The sequence below is a fragment of the Jaculus jaculus genome, chromosome 7 (assembly GCF_020740685.1).
Source record: "Jaculus jaculus isolate mJacJac1 chromosome 7, mJacJac1.mat.Y.cur, whole genome shotgun sequence".
NCBI classification, from domain to species: domain Eukaryota; kingdom Metazoa; phylum Chordata; class Mammalia; order Rodentia; family Dipodidae; genus Jaculus; species Jaculus jaculus.
The window spans coordinates 146,423,864-146,443,911 of record NC_059108.1 but is presented as its reverse complement, the minus strand read 5'-3'; the positions used below and the strand labels follow the sequence as shown (position 1 = coordinate 146,443,911).

The 20,048-nt window shown below is 45.0% G+C and overlaps 1 protein-coding gene across 4 annotated transcripts in view; it reads left to right on the top strand.

Annotated features, from left to right (window-relative positions):
- Sipa1l1 (signal induced proliferation associated 1 like 1) overlaps positions 1–20,048 on the top strand; it is a 336,501-nt gene that overhangs the window by 288,845 nt on the left and 27,608 nt on the right. For all 4 annotated transcript variants that reach the window (XM_045153765.1, XM_045153762.1, XM_045153763.1 and 1 more), the window contains 4 exons: positions 6,034–6,180; positions 10,057–10,181; positions 13,355–13,473; positions 17,807–18,249. In XM_045153765.1, the coding sequence (XP_045009700.1) occupies positions 6,034–6,180; positions 10,057–10,181; positions 13,355–13,473; positions 17,807–18,249 (834 nt within the window). The remainder of the gene's footprint in view (positions 1–6,033; positions 6,181–10,056; positions 10,182–13,354; positions 13,474–17,806; positions 18,250–20,048) is intronic.

The following is a 20,048-nucleotide window of genomic DNA, read 5'->3' as shown; positions in this document are numbered from 1 at the left end:
AGAGCAGGCACATTATGTAACCATGAACTGGTTTAGAGAGTCTTTTTACATAATGCTGGAAGGATCCCGGTTGATACATGTATGCACTGATGAAGATGGGTAGCTTGGTCCTGTTCCCTGGGTGGATAGCATTTTAATTGCTAAGTGTGGCAAAATACTGTGCTTCATTGTGGACTCAAGTATCTAATTTGTCAGTCACAGCTGCTATTTGAAACCCTCACGATTGTTCTCAACATCATTCTACTGCTTGCACTTGGGGTACAGAGAGCAACTGGTATTGTCACTTCAGAGTAAAAAGCAGGAAATAGAAGTGCAATTAATCCTAAATACTCAGGAAGCCATTTTAGTCCTAACTGCTGGGGCACTGAGGACTCCTCACTGATAGATCAGTACATTGTAATCAGTCTGGAGCTGTCGATTTGCATACAAGTCCTGCTGTATACACTGAACCTGTCATCCTGTGGGTTAGTTCGTGGGAGGGACTGAGGGGAAGGATTATTTTATTTTATTGGAAATCTGGGATTTTTTTTTTCCTTGTCTCTTTTTAATCCTGTATATCAGTTACCTATTTGTTGCTAACACAAAATACCTAGCAAAAATCAGCCTCAGAGAGGAAGGGTCTATGTTAGCTTACGGTTGCAGGTTATAGTCCATCGCGGCGGGAAGGCACAGAGAATGGCAGCAGCTCGAGGCAGCTGCTCACGTTCAGCCCGCGAAGAAGCAGAGAGCCATGAGTTCTGAATGCCCAGCTTGCAGGCTTTTCATCTAGACCAGGAACCCAACCCATGGGATGGTATTGCCACAGTTAGGGTGATTCCCCCCACTTCAGCTAACCTAGTCTAGAAAGTCCCTCACAGGCATGATCAGAGATTTGTTTCCATCATGATTCTGAATCCTGTCAAGTTGACCATCAGAGATCCACTGTCCTAGCTGGCATGAGAATAATGCTGGGACAGTGAGGCACTGCCATCGCTCTATGACCCTTCCTTGCTAAAGATCCAGCCCCTGCCCCTCAAGCTCCATTGTGGCCAGACACACTGTCCATCAAGTGAAGAGCCAGAGCTGGGCGTGGTGGCGCACGCCTTTAGTCCCAGCTCTCGGGAGGCAGAGGTAGGAGGATCACCGTGAGTTCAAGGCCACCCTGAAACTACATAGAGAATTCCAGGTCAGCCTGAGCTAAAGTGAGACCCTACCTCAAAAACAAAACAAGTGAGAAGCCAACAGGAATGGTGGTCCTGCCCACCGGGGATGTGTTACCGTCAGTGGCGCTTACAATCATGGTGCGTCCAGTTTCTCTGTTCTCCCTTGGCACAGTAAAGAGGCCCAGGTATTTGATTTCTGCAGAGGGAAGTGATAGGGAGTCCTGGAGAATGAGTGTATAGTGTTAACTATTTTTAAAACATTTTCCTACGTCTTGAGTAACATTTTTTAAACATAAGGAAAGAAAATCTTCTGAGGTTGTGCTGAAAGACTTAGAAAATCTCCTTGAGAGACACCATTGTGTTCGTTTTTCATTTGTTTTATCGTTTACTTCTGTGTGTGCGTGTGTGTACGTGTTCGTGAGTGTGCGCCTGTCGTAGTACATGTGTGCTGGAGGTCACAGGACAACTTCGGGTCCTTGCTGCCTGGTCCACCACCTCCTTTCAGACAGAGTGTTTCTGGATTGTGCTTTGCTGTTGTTATTTTTGCTGTACTCACCAAGAGCCTCTGGCAAACTCTCCTCTCGGCCTCCTATCTTGTCATTGTGCTGGGATTACATATGCCCACCATGCCTTCTGGCTTCTTATGTGGGGCCTGAGGATTGAACCCGAGTACTCAAGTGGAGTGGCAAGTGCGTTATCTACTGTACCATCTCCCTAGCCCCCCAGCGTGTTCTTCTAAAAGATCATTGTTTATATGTCACAGGCTTGAAAGAGATCACAGCAATTGAAAGGTATTCATCTTTATACTGTAAGCCTGTCTGGCCATTATCAGCTGTTTGTGTCCCCTTAACATACAAAGACTAGATCTGTTTCAGAAGGCTCTTCTGACCTTGGTCTAGGTGACTGCACTTGGCAATCCTTGTAATAGGTCATACTTACAAGATGGGCTCAGGGCATACAGGTCAAGAAGGTCACTGCGCTGTGAGCCAGTAGGGGAAACCGCCGCCTTTTCTCACTGTACCCCTTCTAGGTGGCAGGGCAGATCCTGGCCTCAGGCTCGCAGAAGTAGACTGCCAGCACTCAGGCAGGCACAACCCTTGCTCCCTAAATAGGTCTGTTCCCAAATATTTGTTTGATGGCATCAAATTCAAAATATTTGAAAAGAATGACAAAGTCCAAGACAGAATAATAATTCTAATTCTAATTCTGAATTTTCTTTGCCCACCATATATGTGTAAAGCCTTTAAACACTTTTGGGTGACTCTCCATTAGTTGCTATATGTGTGTTTTCGGTGTGGAACAGTCAGGAAACAAAGCCACTATTGAGTTACATAAATGCCAGGCAGAGTGGAATGAATGCCAGCCTTCTGGAAAGGCTGTTTTTTCACTTTGGGATAACTCCAGTAACCAAACAGAATTTTCTGATACATTTGCCAAATAAAAGAGACGACGTTGAGAGCTCGCATGAAATATTTTAGCTTCACGTACATTAGGGAGAACAGGCTACAAAATGCAAGTTCTGAAGCCAAAGATAAAAGTTCTAGCTTCACTTTTCCCAAGGAGCCCTGTTGGCACTTTCTCCTTGAGGCGTACGTGTGTTACCATGCACCAGCAATACGAACTTGGAGAAGGACCAGGGCCCACGTGTCTCATCGGACCCATCTGTCTTCACGGTCTGCCGTGGTCTCCTTTCCCCCACTTCGCCGAAGCTGCTCTTCCCTTTGGGAGTAAAAGAAACCAGAGCAGCTGCGCAGTGGGACAGTGTCGAAGTCTGTGTGTCTTGGGCACATAGAAGCCCCAAACAGAGCAGAAAGGAGACCAGTATCTGTGCATTTGGGCTTATGCTGTTCTTCATCATACTTACTTTCCTGGTTTATAACTTGCCCTTTCCCCTTGCTCCTCCACTCCAGTCGTCCCCTTCCAGTTACTTCTGAATGAATTGTAATAAATTTGGAAGATTTCTTAGTAGAAAAGACTATGAGGTCATTTATTTCATGATATGCAGATAAATGTCTTATCACTTTCCAACCAAAACACAACACCTAAAATAGGGAAGAACAAGAGCGCTCCAGTGGTCACTGACCATCACCACCCCGATGACCCCACCCTGGGACCTGCCATCCTCATTAGAGTCTGTGTGACAGTGTCAAGATGGCTGGTGGTGATGAACAGAATGGCGTAGGAGCGAGTCTCGTGCCAGTTAGAGGAAGAACACACAAGCAGGCATCTAATGGGCATCTGTGAAAGCCAGCACCTTCACACAGCAGGTGCAGATGACAGGAGCGTATAATAAATTAGGACATGAGCCACAGAAAATGGTAATAAAACAGAGGAGCCTAGGAATGGCCTCTTCTAACATCCCATCACACCCCTGACACGATGTCCCAAGGTTGTCCTGTGTATGTAGTTCACTGCTCAGAGCAGCAACCTCAGAAAGTCCTGTGATCATTCTCTGTGACATGATTCCACCACCTGTCGCTCCATTCCTATTCCATCAGTTAAGAAAACACACCGGGGCTGGGAAGGTGGCTCAGCAGTTGTAGGCTCTTGCTTGCAAAGCCTGCTGACCTGGGCTCATTTCCTCAGCATTCACTTAAAGGTAGTTGCACAAATGGCACATGTATCTGTAGTTCACTTGCAGTAGCAGGAGGTCCTGGTATGCCCGTTTTCTTTCCCTCCTTCCTTCCCTCTCCCTGGCTTTGGGCATGTGTTCTAACTATGAGCTATTTTTCTCTTTGGATGCTTATTTTATGTATTGCTGATAGAATACCTCCTGGTTCAGAAGCCATGGATTAAGCTCAGTTCTGTATCTTCAGGACAGAATCTTGTGGGGAGATGGACACCCTCAAGACTTCCGGTGTACAGAGCAAACTGTACAGGAAGTTATATGCTGTGATAAATAAATATTATATATATATATATATATATATATAATATATACACACACACACACACACACACACACACACACATATATATATATATATATATATATATATATATATATTTCATTGGAATTGTGCTGGGGAAAGGAACAGTATATACGTGGGCAGGGTATGAAGACAGATTGGAGAAAGCGTCAGTGTGGTGGCATAAGTGTGTAAGCTGGGCCACCCATGACCTCTCCAGCATGTAGGATAGAGGCAATTAAGAAGTGATGGAGATGAAGGTAGGGTCAGGTCAGGTAGTTCAGGGTCTTGGAGAGAGAGCTAGGGATTTGTTCCTATAGGTAAAGGAAGCTTTGGAGAAGCTTCTAGCAATTGGAAGAGAAGTGGTACTGGGTGTTGGAAGGAGGAGTTACCGAGACCCTGGAAGTCAGAAGATCAGCCAAGGGATCCAGGCTAGAGAGGAAAGAGCTCAGGCTATAGGGAGGAGCCCAATGTTGCCTTTGTCTCTCTGGTTCCCCACCCATGGGTCCAGGGACACAGTTTGTGTATAGTTCATGCCAGTTGAGTGTAATCAGGCTAGATGAGTCTGAAGATGAGGAGAGAGGGAAACATGGCTTCAGGATGTTTAGCTTGAGGTAGCAGACGGAGGAGGGGCAGGTCTGGGCATGGGGAAAAGCTGTTAAGTTTTAAGAGGGTTGTTTTGAGTTGCTAGGGAAGGTGCTCAGGAGCCATGTCTTGAAAACAGCTGAAGAGAGTGAGGGGCTCGCAACACACATCTGCCTCGTGGGCACAGATAAGCTTGGGAATTATACTTTGAAGCTGTCCTTACCTTGTCTACTAGAAAAGCTTCTTGGTGAGATTCTGTTAGTCCCTCTGTCATCGTGCTACAGAGGTCTGTGAGCATACTGTAGGGGTGGCTTTGCACAGCCAGCCAGGCTTGGGCCCAAGGTTTACACACTGCCTAGAGTTTAATATACGTTCATGGACAAAGTCCTTTGACTATGCCAAACCCATACCATCTCATTAGTGAACAAAAGCCCACTTCTCTAATGGACAGCAATTCATCCCAAAATGCGGTGAACTTAAGTCAAGAAGCCTGACAAGTGTCTTCTCTTCTGCTCTTGAGCCCTCACCTGGGACTGCCCCACTCTGCTGCATGAACCAAGAGGCTTGTATCCACTTCTGCTTACGAAGTCAAGCAGCATTGTTATTGAGGCTGAGCTTGTACCTGGCCACAGTTGTCAGTAACACCTCCTGGCATCCCTGTGGTTGGCCTGTTGCTGTCTAGAGTTGAGAAAGCTAAGGGAGAAATCTGTCTCTCCTGCTCACATTGCTCCAGCATCAACCTGCAAGCCACGTGGCAAGGTGAAGGGACCATGGCTTTAGAAAGATAGGCCAGGCCAGAGCACACAGCACATCTCTACTGTGAAGTGATGGAAATTCAGCAATTCTGATTCAAAGAATACCATTCATGGAAGCTATTAGCTAATGTGATCCTGCTGTCATCCCAGGTTATAAAATCCAAATAGCAGAGTCTGAATATGTACTCCAGACTTTGAGTACTGACTAGGAAACAAAGAAGCGTGCAAGGAGCGAGCGTGCTGGTCTGTCTGTGGCTCTGTGCTCCCTGAAGACAGGGAGGAGAAGAGTTCGCTGCTGTGTTAACGTCACTTGGGCTCAGTTACCTTCTCTGCCGGGCCACACTAGGAGACTGCATGGGCCTTTCACCCAGTTGAATATTGGCTGCTTTTGGAGGCATATGCATTTGCTAGGATTCTGTTCCCCTTATTTTTCGATAGTCTCCACGTCTTCAAGACGGTTTTCTACCTGCACCCCGAGGGAGAAGTTTTGTGGGGACATTTCTTTTGTAAACATCCAGCCAGCTTCATCTTCCCTGCCTCCACAACATCACTGCTTTTGTTGCATTTATGTATGATCCATCATGCATTGCCTTGAGATTGTCTCTGACTTGTTGACCGAATATTTTTGACTTGCTTTTGCAGACTATCTCCTGGTTCGGACATCTATGTGACCGTCTCCTCCATGGCTTTAGCAAGGTCCCAGTGTCGTAACTCCCCTAGCAACCTGTCTTCCTCCAGCGAGACTGGCTCTGCAGGGGGCACCTACCGCCAAAAGTCCATGCCCGAGGGGTAGGTATGCCTTTTGTCCCATTGCACATGATCCAACATCTCTGGCTACATTCAGATGTGTAAAATGACAGTCATTCAGCCAGCCCTTGTCCATTTATACAGAAGCAACAGGGAAAATGTAACTAACATTCCAGAGAGAAATTTTTTTGTTCTTTTGTTGTTTTTTTGTTTGTTTGTTTTTTTGAGCTGGGGTCTCACTCTGGCCAGGCTGACCTGGAATTCACTATGTCGTCTCAGGGTGGTCTCAAACTCACGGCGATCCTCCTACCTCTGCCTCCCGAGTGCTGGGATTAAAGGCGTGCACCACCACACCTGGCCAAAGAGAACATTTTTTAATAGCTGAGTCAAAAAGTACTTTGTAAGTTTCTCATTCTCTCATCTCTCCAGTAGCCTCCGTGGCAGAGACATCAGATCACATCAGTTTCACATTACACTTGTCACCATCACCAGAGGGATTTTTATCACTTTTTAATATTTCTTCCAAAGTGAGCTTAGCAAAATACTACTTGCAGAGGAGTTTATAGTGCTGCTAATAAGAGAAAATGGTCAACACACCCAGAGCATAAAATTGTCTCACACTTTAAGATTTCTGTGTTTTGTTTCTTATTCTTATTGGCACTAAATGCCTAAAATAACTATTTGCTTCAGACAAATTTATAAAGCAGTCTAAGGCTGTCACTCAGTGGTAGAGTGCTTGCCTAGCATGTATGAGTTTCTAGGTCCAGTCCACAGCACCACCGACATACAAAACAAAGCTCTCAAAGTAAAAAGCAGGATGGATGTGATGTGAAAGGCTGCTGTAAGGGGCTAAGAGATTGGAGTGCCCGCAGCTGGGAAGCCGTGAGCACGAAAGCACTGCCTGGCACACCGGCTGCCGTTGCCCAGCATGAGCACCAGCTAAGACTTCCTTCTTTGGGGAACTTGAGAAAGGCTGGAGCCACTTAAAAGTCAAATGCGCTCGAAGCGGTAGCACACACCTTTAATCCCAGCACTCGGGAGGCAGAGGTAGGAGAATCGTCAAGAGTTCGAGGCCACCCTGAGACCACATAGTGAATTCTAGGTCAGCCTGGGCTAGAGTGAGACCCTACCTCAGAAACCAAACAAACAAAAAAGTCAAATGTGCTAGATGTGGTGGCACATAGCTTTAATCCCAGCACTTGGGAACCCAAAGTAGGAGGGTTGCTGTGAGTTCAAGGCCATCCTGAGACTACCTAGTGAATTCTGGGTCAGCCTGGGCTAGGAAAAGACCCTACCTTGAAAAACAAAAATGAAAAAACATAAATAAAATAAAACCATCCAAACAAACAAACAAATGAAAAAAAATCAAAATCAGATGTGGGGCTAGAGAGATGGCCTAGCAGTAAAGGCACTTGCCTGCAGAGCCCAAGAATCCAGGTCCAAGTCCCCAGTATCCACATAAGCCAGATGCACAAGGTGGCACATACATCGGGAGTTTGTTTGCAATGGCAAGAGGCCCTGTTGTGTCCATTCATTCTCTCTCTCTCTCTTTCAAATAAATAAATACAAGCGAAATATTAGAAAAATAAAAATCAAATGTGAAGTATGCATTAAAGTTGATGTCTTTGTTCTACATTTTCCCCAAGTGTTGTTTGTTTGGTTTGGTTTGGTTTGGGTTTTTTGGTTTGTTGAGGTAGGGTCTCACTCTAGCTCAGGCTGACCTGGAATTCACTATGTAGTCTCAGGGTGGCCTCAAACTCATGGTGATCCTTCACCGGTGCCTCCCAAGTGCTGGGATTAAAGGTGTGCGCCACCATGCCCAGCCCCTCAAGTTTATTTTTAAAAATATATATTAAGGCCAAGAGGGATGACTTAGCGGTTAAAGCATTTGCCTGCAAAGCCAAAAACCAGGTTCGATTCCCCAGGACCCACATTAGCCAGATACACAAGGGGCACACGTGTCTGGAGTTCGTTTGCAGTGGCTGGAGGCCCTGGGGCATCCATTCTTTCTCTCTCTCTCCCTCTTTCTCTGTCAAATAAGTTAATTAAAATTAAAAATATTTTTAAAAAAATATTTCTTAATAGGAGAGAGAGAGAAAGAAGCTAACCAATTCTCTGAAATTCCCTTCAGAGTTAGCCTGTGACTCTTAGTAAACTATCAGGTGTGCCTCCATACGGCACACGTAAGTTCTTCAGATTGAGGCTTGAGGAGAATCTGAGAACATCTTTGCTCTGAATTCCATGACAGAATATTCATAATCCTTATTCTCTGATATAAGACTGCCTTATTATTTATTTAAAAGAAAATAGTTAGAAAAATATTCTTTAAATCTAATGACTTAAAAAGTCATATTTGGGGCCTGGGGAAATGGCTTAGCCCTTGCTTGCAAAGACCGCCAGCCCGAGGTCATCTTCCCAGCCACCCGCGTAAGCTCGCTGGACACTGTGCAGTGGCAGGGGACCCGGCGTGGCCGTGTGTGTCCTCGCTGACACACATGCAAATAGGTAAATAATTTTTAAAGTTTATCTTTAGTTTCCACTGCTATGAACATGGTAAACAAGATGAGAGTCTATTTCTAACTGGATTCTTCATGTGGTTTCTGCAAAAAGTCTTAATTTGGTGTAGATTTACAATAGGATTGAAGATTTTCACTCTTCTGGCTAATAAACAAGGGCCCTGCTTAGAGAGCAAAAAGTATAATTCTGAATCTTTTTTAATTCCTCTGAAATTTCCATAAATGAAGTTTTCTATCTAACAGTGACTGCTTTCCTATCTAAGACGGCTGTGCCCAGTGAGCCTGGCAGGGGCATGGTGCCAGCAACATTGCCATAGCCCTTGCAAATGTGATTTCATAAGTGTTTTGCTAAAGCCCATCTTTTATATCCTTCTCTTCCTTACAAGTGCTCTACATAGAGGTTTCTCCTTGGAGGCCTGGGACGGACTTGCTATGTTGCATGGAAGGCAACAGAGACAAGTTCAGACACCTTGTACAGTCACACCGAGTAGGGAGTTACAACTTGACTCCATGCTTTCCCTCTCCGAATGTCCTACCTGCCTCAGTGTTCCAGTTTTGAGTCTGGCCCGTGTGAGAATCAGCCTGTGTCAGTGTCATGGGTCAATGGCGCAGACCCTCCTTAGACCTTTGTTACATAAGGTCCTCAGACCTTCATGGTAACCACACACACATTAGTAAATCTCCACATGACTGTTAGAATTCCACATTCTGACCCTTTCTGGGCTCAGTATTTACTTTGCTGGAATTGCTGATGGAAGCATATGCTTTAATTAAGTATACATTTCTATTTTTCCCCGGGGAACACACCACTGGCTCACTAACTACATTTCTTTCCAGAAGTAAATATTTTACTCTTATACATGCCAACTTACTTACTTCCAAATTTCCTTTCTCAAATAAAATGTGTACATTTTGAAAGTGATTTCCACACAAATGATAGCAATCTTTGTCTCAGACCACAGAGCATGTGCTCAGAAAATGCTCACCCCCAGAATGACTTAATGATTTAGTAAATCACTGAGTTAAGAGGGAAAAAAGTGCTAAAAATGTAAGTGGCTTATATTTCTTTGGCTGTGAATGACACACTCAGCTTGGCTTTATGGGAGCTGGAGGATTTGGGGTTCTTACCCTGCATGCCTTCGGTTGGCTCAGTCCTCATGGCCTCTACCCTTGTTATGTTGACATCAATAGCATACATACCTTTCTGAGTGGAGAGATGAATATTGACCGCAATGTACATTTACACACCCACACACCAGGGTGTGTTGACATGCACAGGCACGTCCACAGAAACTGGTAGTGCCTGTTGTTAGAGTTAAGTTCATTACACCCAGGGCTCCCTTCCCTTTGTGGGTGATGTCTCTGATGTTGTCTTGGCCTTTATTTGGGGAAATCACCACAGGTTTGGAGTGAGCCGTAGATCTCCAGCCTCCATCGACAGGCAGAACACCCAGTCAGATATTGGTGGCAGCGGAAAATCCACACCCAGCTGGCAAAGAAGTGAGGATAGCCTTGTCGACCAGATGGGTAAGTAAGCGATTTACAAAGAGCAACTGCTTTTACAACAGGTGACTTCGACTACCTCTTGATGTTAATATCCAAATGTTGTATTATAAAGGACAGCCCCAGTTAATAAGCTTTCATTAGAATTAAGTATCTAGTAGATTATGACCATGTGAATGTAAAAAATAAGACTCTGAACTTCAACACAGAAACACACAGGGATTATATGCTGAAAGATTGGCATAGCAGATTGCTGGTCTCCTAAGTAGGCATGTCCTGCCTGTTGGCTTGTTTGTTTTGCCTACTGCCTGGAGAGATGACTTGTTATTCTTACTGTTGAGGTGTTGTTTTTTTTTTTTTGTATGTATAATGTGCATGTATGTACGTGTACGGTCATGCTAGGGCCTCTTGCTGCGGCTGCGGCTGCGGCTGCAAATGAATACCATATGCTTGCACCACTTTGTGTGTGTCTGCTTGGGAATTAAACCCGGGTTGGCAGACGTGGCAAGCAAGCACCTTTAACTGCTGGGCCATTTTCCTAGCTCTTTAATGTCCAAGTTTAGAAGTTGGGAGAACTCTATACAAAATGGAAAAAAAATCAAATTATTGGTCACATCTGTAGCTTAGTTAGTTCTTCCCTTCCTCATGTGTATCTCTTTAAAAAAAAAATTCTTTTTATTTATTTGAGAGTGACAAACAGAGAGAACAGAGAGAGAAAGAGGTAGATAGAGGGAGAGAGAATGGGCGTGCCAGGGCCTCCCGCCACTGTGAACAAACTCCAGATGTGTGCTCCCCTTGTGCATCTGGCTAACGTGGGTCCTGGGGAATTGAGCCTCCAACTGGGGTCCTTAGGCTTCACAGGCGAGCACTTAACCGCTAAGCCATCTCTCCAGCCTATGTGTATGTCTTTTTTTAAATTCTACTCCAGTATTAAGCTACTAGCTAAGGAAATCTCATAGTATTAACACAGCTGGATGGAACAAAGGTTTATTTGCAGTAAGGGGCCCTCGTGTGTTTCTCATGCATAGCCATGTGTGCTTACATTTGTATGTGTGCATGTATGTTCCAGAAGGTACTATAACACTAGTCATTATAACACAATTTTGCCATGAAGCAAGACTAGGTTTCAACACAGTAGCCTCAGGAATGTGGTGTCAAACATCAAGGACTTGATTCTAGACTATAAAGTTGGGCTTTCCCATCCTTTTTCTTTTGTCTGAAATATTTTCATCAATATGGGATAAAAATATATAAATTTCATGGCTAGAAAAAAACTTTAAGGCAGAGACCCTTTTTATGTTTTCTGCAGATTAATGAATGGTTTTGTCTTGTTTGGATGAAGGACTGTACCCAAGTAACTGTATTCCATGCACATAGAAGGGAGTGTTGGTATATTTGATGAAGACAGACTTTGAGGAAGAGAAGTGTAATTCTTAGGTTCTGAAGTAATGCTTTGTTCCGTAACTTCACCGTGATGTGCCTTGTTTTGGAAGCCGTCTGTCATTCCCCACTCTTACCCCACCAACCCCCAACACAGAAAATCTGACATGTTTTGTCTGCTTTTCTGCTCTTGACAGAATGTCTTTAGTCCTTGTGTTTTGATGTTGGGGTGGTAACACCAGCTGGGAGCAGGCTCCCCGCAGCATGATTCTAGCGGTGTTTCCTGGCTCCCCCAAGCCCGTGTGCAGGGTCATACTTCCACTCCCGGGAAGTCACGTGAGGGGGCGCAGCTAGGGCCTGGAAAGGGTGACTACGTGGTTCATCGTCGGCCCCCTTTCATTCTCTCACACAAGCCTCCCTCTAGTCTTCCTGTGCCTGTATCCATTTCCATTTAGGGGTGTCACACTCGTAATAGCTGAGGTGCTGGTAAGAATGTGGGTGGGTCCCTTCAGTACATTAGTTCATCCTTTAATCAAGTATATCTCATTTACGAAACACTAAATACTAGGATGTCTCTAAACAGACGCATGTAACCTTTTTCACCATACCATGAGAGGGCTAAGTGTGGCGCTTCTCCACTCAGTTTCCATGGCCTGTAGTCTTGTGTTTCAAACACATTTGTAGCTGCTTATTGGATCTCATGACTATAATTTTGTTACTGGGGAGATTGAATCAAGAGACTACCTAAGTTTAGGAGATTCTGGGCTACATAGTGCCAGCCTAGGGTAGCATGAGACCGTGTCTTAAAGAACTAAACATATTTTTATAATCCCAGCATTCCAGGAGAATAAGCCATCCTAGGAAAAATTAAAGGGAAATAATTCTTGGATTTTCATTTCTCAGTAGGTGGTTTGGGGTGCTGGCAGAGCTCCCCTTTCTATGCTTACTTGGAGGAACACACTTCTCTAATGGTTCATTGTTGAAGAATGGGGAGGGCACTGGCGTCGGCTAGGCAGGCATGCGCTCCTGCCCATCACTGTGCTATAAGCCCCTTCCCTTCTGCCAGCGCAGACGGGGTTCAGTTTGAATCGCAGGGTGGCTCTTCTCCATGGATGTGTACTTTTCTGCCTCTTTGCTCCCAGAAATGGTATCGGTCAGGCTTGAGGAGGCACTGCCTGGTCCTCTGCACGTCAGGAAGGGTGTTGGAAAAGTCCAGAATCCTTGCTAGGTGTGTTAGACATAAATCACGTACCTGTCACTTTTGGAACCCCAGCTTGGCGTCCAAAAGGAAGCGATTGTTTTAAGTAAACTAGTTGCTGTGTGTCTTTTCTGTTGTGCTTAGCTTACAGTTATAGAGGACCTCAGGATTTCAATTCTTTTGTCCTCGAGCAGCATGAATATACAGGTAAAATGTTTCCAAAGTGTTATGGTAAGTAACACGTGATTGCATCCGTGCCTGTCTAGGGAATGGAGACTGAGCCAGGGTAGCCACACTGCAATGAATGAATTCCATAGATGTGATCCCCAAACCAAAAGTGGGTTCCAGACTTTGCTGCATTGTCCATGGCCTTTGGTTTGGTGGCACTTGGCTATGCTAATGTGTATGGTGTGACACATTGTCACCAGCTGCAAGCTTTATCCATCAGCCACCTAGTTTCTGACATGCTGTCTCGTGTGTAGACTCCTAACACGCTTACTGCTGAAAGTCAGCGTTTGCTGGTCAGTGAGCCGAGAGGCGCAGTGGCAAGCCGTCTCCGCGCGGCAGCTGTGCTTGTCTGTGTAGTGCCTGCCCCATAATGTCCTGTGCTGTATTCCAGAGCCTACGTGCCATCTCCCAGCAGTCTCAAAGGTACTGCCAGCTTTCCGAGAGAGCCCCAGTGGGAGACTGATGCGGCAAGATCCGGTGGTCCATTTGTCTCCGAACAAGCAAGGGCATGTAAGTTGACTCTTACCTCACAGAAGTGACCTGTCTCCTGCAATGCTCGCTCTACCCTCTGTTCTGTGTGGCAAGGAAGGAATGTAGCTGCCATGGCACCCAGGCTGTGAGTTGCTGTGAGGTCTGAATGGAAGGTTCTTTGTTCAGTCAGAAGTGATCCTAAAATGTTAGAACTTGAAATGCACTAGAAATAGATTTTATTCTGCAAGCATGAAAGCGTGAGATCTGGTTGGAGCATCAGTCAAGGGGTTGGCACACAAGCTGCCCTGTACTTGTGACTTCCACGACTTGTGACTTCCAAGACCCATGTCTTTTTACTATAATAAGACCATTTCATATCATTTACAGGTATAAGTGGTATGGAAAAGTTATCATTTGTCCCTACTCCTTTTAATGGAGTTGTTTTGTTTCCTCTTGGAATGGGTATTTATATCCATGTCATTTCTTAGATTACTTATCAGATGTCCAGGGAACTTTAAGAAGGCTCATAGAAGTTTTCTTCTAGAGAAATGAGCATTGAAGCTGGTAAAGCCAGAAGGCTCACCTGCCCTGTGCTCTGCTCTGTGGAAAGATGCACTGAGGAGCTGTGGTGGTGATGGTTCATTTGCACGTGACGCATACCCCAAGCAGCCTGTGACCTTCCTGTCCCTCCTTAATTGTATATTGATTACATAGTAAAATAACATTTCAGACACATTGGACTACATAAAATGCATTATTTAAATTAACTTTGCCTATTTCTTTCTACTTTCTGGCAACTAGAAAACTTTAAATTACCTTTGTGGTTGACATGGTATTGCCATAGACATTTTCACGGTGCTTTACAACTAAATCTCCTCACGTAAGACTAGACACAGTCAAAAGACTCATTGGCCACCCATGGCTGGGGCTGCAGGATAACAGCTTGTGTGCCAAGTTAAGGAAGGTATACCTTATAAGAGGTCAGTGAAGGTGGCCAGGCATGGTGTCACATGCCTAGTAGCTCAGCACTCAGGAGGCAGAACAGAGAGGGTCATGGGTTCCAGGCCAGCCTAGGCTACACCGCAAGACCCTGTAGCCAAAGCAAAATAATAAAACACTACATGGTATTGAGAGAAGCTAGAACACAACAGTAAAGTGATAATGCTGACTCTTCTTAAGGGGAAAGATGTTTCACTGTGTGGTGAGATTTTGTCTTTCTCCTGCCCTGGCCATGGCCAGGAAAGAGAGTGTTCCTTCCCCCACCAACAGATGAACATTCGCAGTTTCTTCTCCCTTCTTCTTCCTTTGTCTCCAGAAAGTAGTGGGGCCTCTTCCTCCCTCTCATTTATGACATCATCTCATGAGCTGGGGTGCAGCTCAGTGGTAGAGCATTTACCTGGCATGTACAAAGGCTTGAGGTTAATTGAGCCCCAGCACCATAATCAAAATACCATTTCATTCATATATCTTTTTAAAAATCTCATTTCTGGACTGGAGGAATGGCTTAGCGGTTAAGGCACTTGCTGGCAAAGCCAAAGGAACCAAGTTTGAATCCCCAGTACCCACATAAACCAGATGATCAAGATGGCACATGCATCTGGAGTTCATTTGCAGTGGCTAGAGGCCTTGGTGTATCCATTCTCTCCATCTGCTTCTCTCTGTCTCCTTCACTCAAATAAATAAATAAACTATTATTTTTAATCTCATTTCTTTGGTGAATTCTACAAGATGTTCTTTCTAGGCATCTAACACTGTGGTCATTTTTATTGAGATATAATTCAAGTATTATAATAGTCACCCATTTAAAGGGTATGATGAGTGGTTTTTAATACATTCACAGAGTACACAATCAGCACCATGATGTAATTCTAGACCATTTTTATCACCTCTGAAAACCTCAGGCTCTTTAGACATAAAGAACCACTGATTTCCTTCCTGTGTCTTGGATGGAATGTGGCCGTTTGTATCTTCTTCCATTGAGTCATTTCTTTCTGTGGCTGAGTCATAGCCCACTAGTGGACACATCCTGTCCTGCAATTGGGTCATCAGTTTGCAGCCATTAGCCTGCCTGCATTTCAGGGCTGTCGTGATGAGCACTACCATAAGCACTCGTGTGCGCCTGCTGTGTGAACATGTTTCCATTTCCCTTCAGTGTGTACCAAGAATGGAGTTGCAGCCTGTTTCCCATAGCCACTGCTCCCATTTTCATTTCTACAGTGCACACTTTTTGTCTCCATGTTGCTCCTAGGCATTCTAGAGTGTCATTGTTGGATATTCATGTATCTTCTCTGAAGAAATGTCTATTTAAGCTGGGCATGGTGATGCATGCCTTTAATCTCAGCCCCTGGGAGGCAGAGGTAGGAGAATCACTGTGAGTTCGAGGCCACTGTGGTGGTTTGATTCAGGTGTCCCCCATAAACTTAGGTGTTCTGAATGCTAGGTTCCCAGCTGATGGATATTTGGGAATTAATGCCTCCTGGAGGGAGTGTATTGTTGGCGGCGGGCTTATGGGCTTTATAGCCAGTTTCCCCACACCAGTGTTTGGCACACCCTCCTGTTGCTGTGGTCCATCTTATGTTGGCCAGGGGGTGATGTCCACCTTCTGCTCATGCCATCATTTTCCCTTGCCATCGTGGAGCTTCCCCTCGAGCCTGTAAGCCAAAATAAATCTCTTTTTCCAAGAAGCTGCTCTTAGTTGGGTGATTTCTAACAGCAATGCGAACCAGACTGCAACAGCCACCCTCAGACTACACAGTAAATTCCAGGTCAGCCTGGGCTAGAGTGAGACCCTACCTTGAAAAAAAAACAACAACAAACAGAACTGTCTATTCAAATCTTTGGCCATTTTTTAACTTTATATACACCATGGACCTTGATCATAACCCCCCGCACCTCCCTCCTCCACTCTTCCCTGTCCCCTCCACTGAACCCTTTCTTTCCAACTAGTCCCTCTTCTTCTTCTTCTTCTTTTTTGGTTTTTTGAGGTAGGGTCTCACTCTAGCCCAGGCTGACCTGGAATTCACTATGGAGTCTCAGGGTGGCCTCGAACTCACGGCGATCCTCCTATCTCTGCCTCCCGAGTGCTGGGATTAAAGGCGTGTGCCACCACGCCTGGCTTCCTCTTCTATTTTAATGCCATTTCTGTTTCTTTTTTTATTTGTTTCTATCCCTGCCCATCCCCCCATATCATGCAGGTCTTGTGTAGATAGTGTTAGCCACTGTCAGGTCATGAATGCATGGCCACTTAATGTTTGGAAGATAATATGACAAGGTACTTCTTTTGCCATTTTTATTTGGGTTATTTGAAGCACAGAATTTTTTAATTTTGAAAAAAATCCAGTTTTGATAGATTTTCTTCTCTTTTTTTTTGTGCTTTTGGTATTGCATGATGAACCATCATGTAATCCAGGGTTACAGAAATCCACACCTGCTTTCTTCTAATAGTTTTAAATATTTAGCTCTTGTATTTGGGTCTCTTTAAATTTGTTTTCCTATGTAGTAAATCAAATTTTGTTCTTTCTTGCATGTTATCTCTGTACCATTTGTTGATAAGACTATTTTTTATTTTATTTTTACCATTGAATCGTCTTGGCAACTCTTTGTAAACCTTGCTCCTCAGTACTCCTTAGAAAGCTATTTCCTAAGTACATGCTAATTGGGGAAGGAACAGGCAAGCCTTCAGACTTTATGTCTCGTGTTCAGTCTTCTAGCTGCTGTGCGTATGGCTTTTAGAGTCAAGCACATGTTCTAATTATAAGCCCTTTGAAAATGTCACTTCCTTTCTATGTTGAGCTATTAAAGATGTTAGTGACAGCTTAGATTTTTTTTCTGATTAAAATATTCTCCCAGCTATTGTGCCGATATTTTCACAAAAGTCAAATAATGGAAAATGGGTTCTTAAAATGTTTCCTCTCTCTCTGCCATGGATACTGAGTGGGCCAGAGTCATGGCGATTTTCCTGGGCACCTCTTGCTCTGCCTTGACTTGTTTTGGGAACTTTTGTGCCTTTACAACTCCGACAGAGCACACGTCACAGTGCTGTCCCTGTTGTCCTTGCTGAGTGTTCAGGACACTGAACCTTTTTTGTGCTTCTTTTCTTTTTTTTTTTTTTAAATTATTTTATTTATTTATTTGAGAGCGACAGACACAGAGAGAAAGACAGATAGAGGGAGAGAGAGAGAATGGGCGCGCCAGGGCTTCCAGCCTCTGCAAACGAACTCCAGACGCGTGCGCCCCCTTGTGCATCTGGCTAACGTGGGACCTGGGGAACCGAGCCTCGAACCGGGGTCCTTAGGCTTCACAGGCAAGCGCTTAACCGCTAAGCCATCTCTCCAGCCCTGTGCTTCTTTTCTTTTTTGTGCTTCTCTTGCAGTCTGACAGCCACTACTCGAGCCACTCCAGTAGCAACACCCTCTCTAGCAACGCATCGAGCGCCCACAGTGACGAGAAGTGGCACGACGGGGACCGCACGGAATCTGAGCTCAGCAGCTACAACTACCTGCAGGGCACCTCGGCCGACAGCGGCATCGACGCCACCTCCTATGGCCCCAGCCATGGCAGCACGGCCTCCCTGGGGGCTGCCACCTCATCGCCTCGCTCAGGGCCAGGCAAGGAGAAGGTGGCACCCCTGTGGCACAGCTCCAGTGAAGTGCTCTCCCTGGCAGATCGGACTTTAGAGACTGAGGGCCACGGCCTGGACCGGAAAACCGAGTCCTCACTGAGCCTGGACATCCACAGCAAGAGCCAGGGCGGCTCAAGCCCGCTGACCAGGGAGAACAGCACCTTCAGCATAAATGATGCTGCTTCCCACACAAGGTAACCAGTGTAAACACTTCATGACTCCCGGGCAAAAATGAACTTGAATATGGCCACACAATTCTCTCTATCTTTCCACAACTCAGTAGAGCGCTTAGCTCTACTTGGTAAGGGATATTCTTGGAAAGTAGAGAAGAAAGCTAGACATGAGCTGTCCTAGCAGTATAGACAGACCCACATGGCAGAGTTCTGACACTCACCGGCTAGTTTGACACATCCCTTCGTCTCTGTAACTGCAGACTGCACCCTGTGGTTTCTCTATAGTTTCTAGAAACTAGACTCCTATCCTTGTTTTTTGGTTCCTTGTTGGGGGGGGGGTCCCCTAACAGTGGTGTTCCATCTGAAGAAACATCTCTGGTCCAAACTGAAGACAGCAGAAAGTGAGATAGAGAGAGGTGGTGTGGGATGATGTCACCATGGAGCAAGGTCATAAGGAGCTGGGTCCTGACACCAAAGCATGATGCGTTGAGTCCGTGCCATGATCTGTCAGGTCTAGCAGATCTGCCAACCCTCACCAGAAAGCAGGCACCTGGGTTTGCATTGTCCAGATGCACTGACCGGAACTGCCCAAAGGGCTCAAAAAGGATTATCCAAATTTTCTGCCTCGAAAGACTCATGTGGAATCATTGAAGTCATCGCTTAGCCATAACTCTTCTTGAGTTGCACTGGTTTCTGGGCTCTGGTAAACAGGGTGCTATGTAACTTCTTTCTGCTGCTCTTGGCAGAGTGAGCTGGGTAATCAGCAGTCTTCCTTTTCTGGAGAAAGGGGACTCAGCCACTAGACGCACATTGCTAGAGAAACTGAAATCACAGTAAATTAGAGTGTTTGTGTCCTCAGAAGACAGGAATAGCAATTAATGTGGAGATCACTTGACAGTGCATAAAAGAGCTTGTACCTGGGACTCAGTGACAAAATCTAAATTACAATGACTAAGTTCGTTAGCATGGTTCTGGCTGGGCAGGCCTTCCCTCTTTGTCCTCTAGGTTCCCTATTGGTGACTGTGCGGGTTTTGTGTAGCACCTCTTGAGAACTGCATTAATGCAGGTTGATAATTACATAGAATTGTTATATTTGAGTATCAGGAGAAGCCATGCCTACTGATAACTTGATATAACTGAAAAGGTCTATTAATTGATCTAAAGTATTGCTTGCTAGAGTACATATATATCACAGATCTTCTGTAAAGCATTAAACATAGCAACCTAGGTTTTAGGGGGGCTTGATTTTTTTTTTGAAGAAGGGGCTCACTCTAGCTCAGGCTGAGCTGGAACTTACATTATATCCCAGGCTGTCCTTAAATTCACAGTGATCCTCCCACCTCCATCCACAGTGCTAGGTTAAAGGTCTGAACCACCACATCCAGGTGTGAATTTAGTTTTGAATAGCTATTTTACTTACAGATCACTCAACAAAAAATATATGGTAAGCCCAAGGGTGGTAAAAATAACTGATTTATAGATTCTTAGAAGCTGGACACAATTTTTTCCGTAGGGATTTGGCCTTGGCGGTGGACAAGCCTGTTTTGGGTGGGATCCAAGACTCCCTATAAGTTTATGTGAAGTATTCCAATCCTGCAGACATTTGGTATGTCTGATCTTGAAACTAGATTTGAGCCTATGCCATATAAAGTTAAAAAGAACCTTACCTTATACATACACACACACACACTCATCTCTAGCAAGCAGACATTTGTCACTATGACAAAGTACTTGACATCAGCAACTTAATGGAAGAAAGATTCCATGGTTTCAGAGGTTTTGGTGCCGGTCAGTTAGGTCCATTTCATGTGACCGAGTTG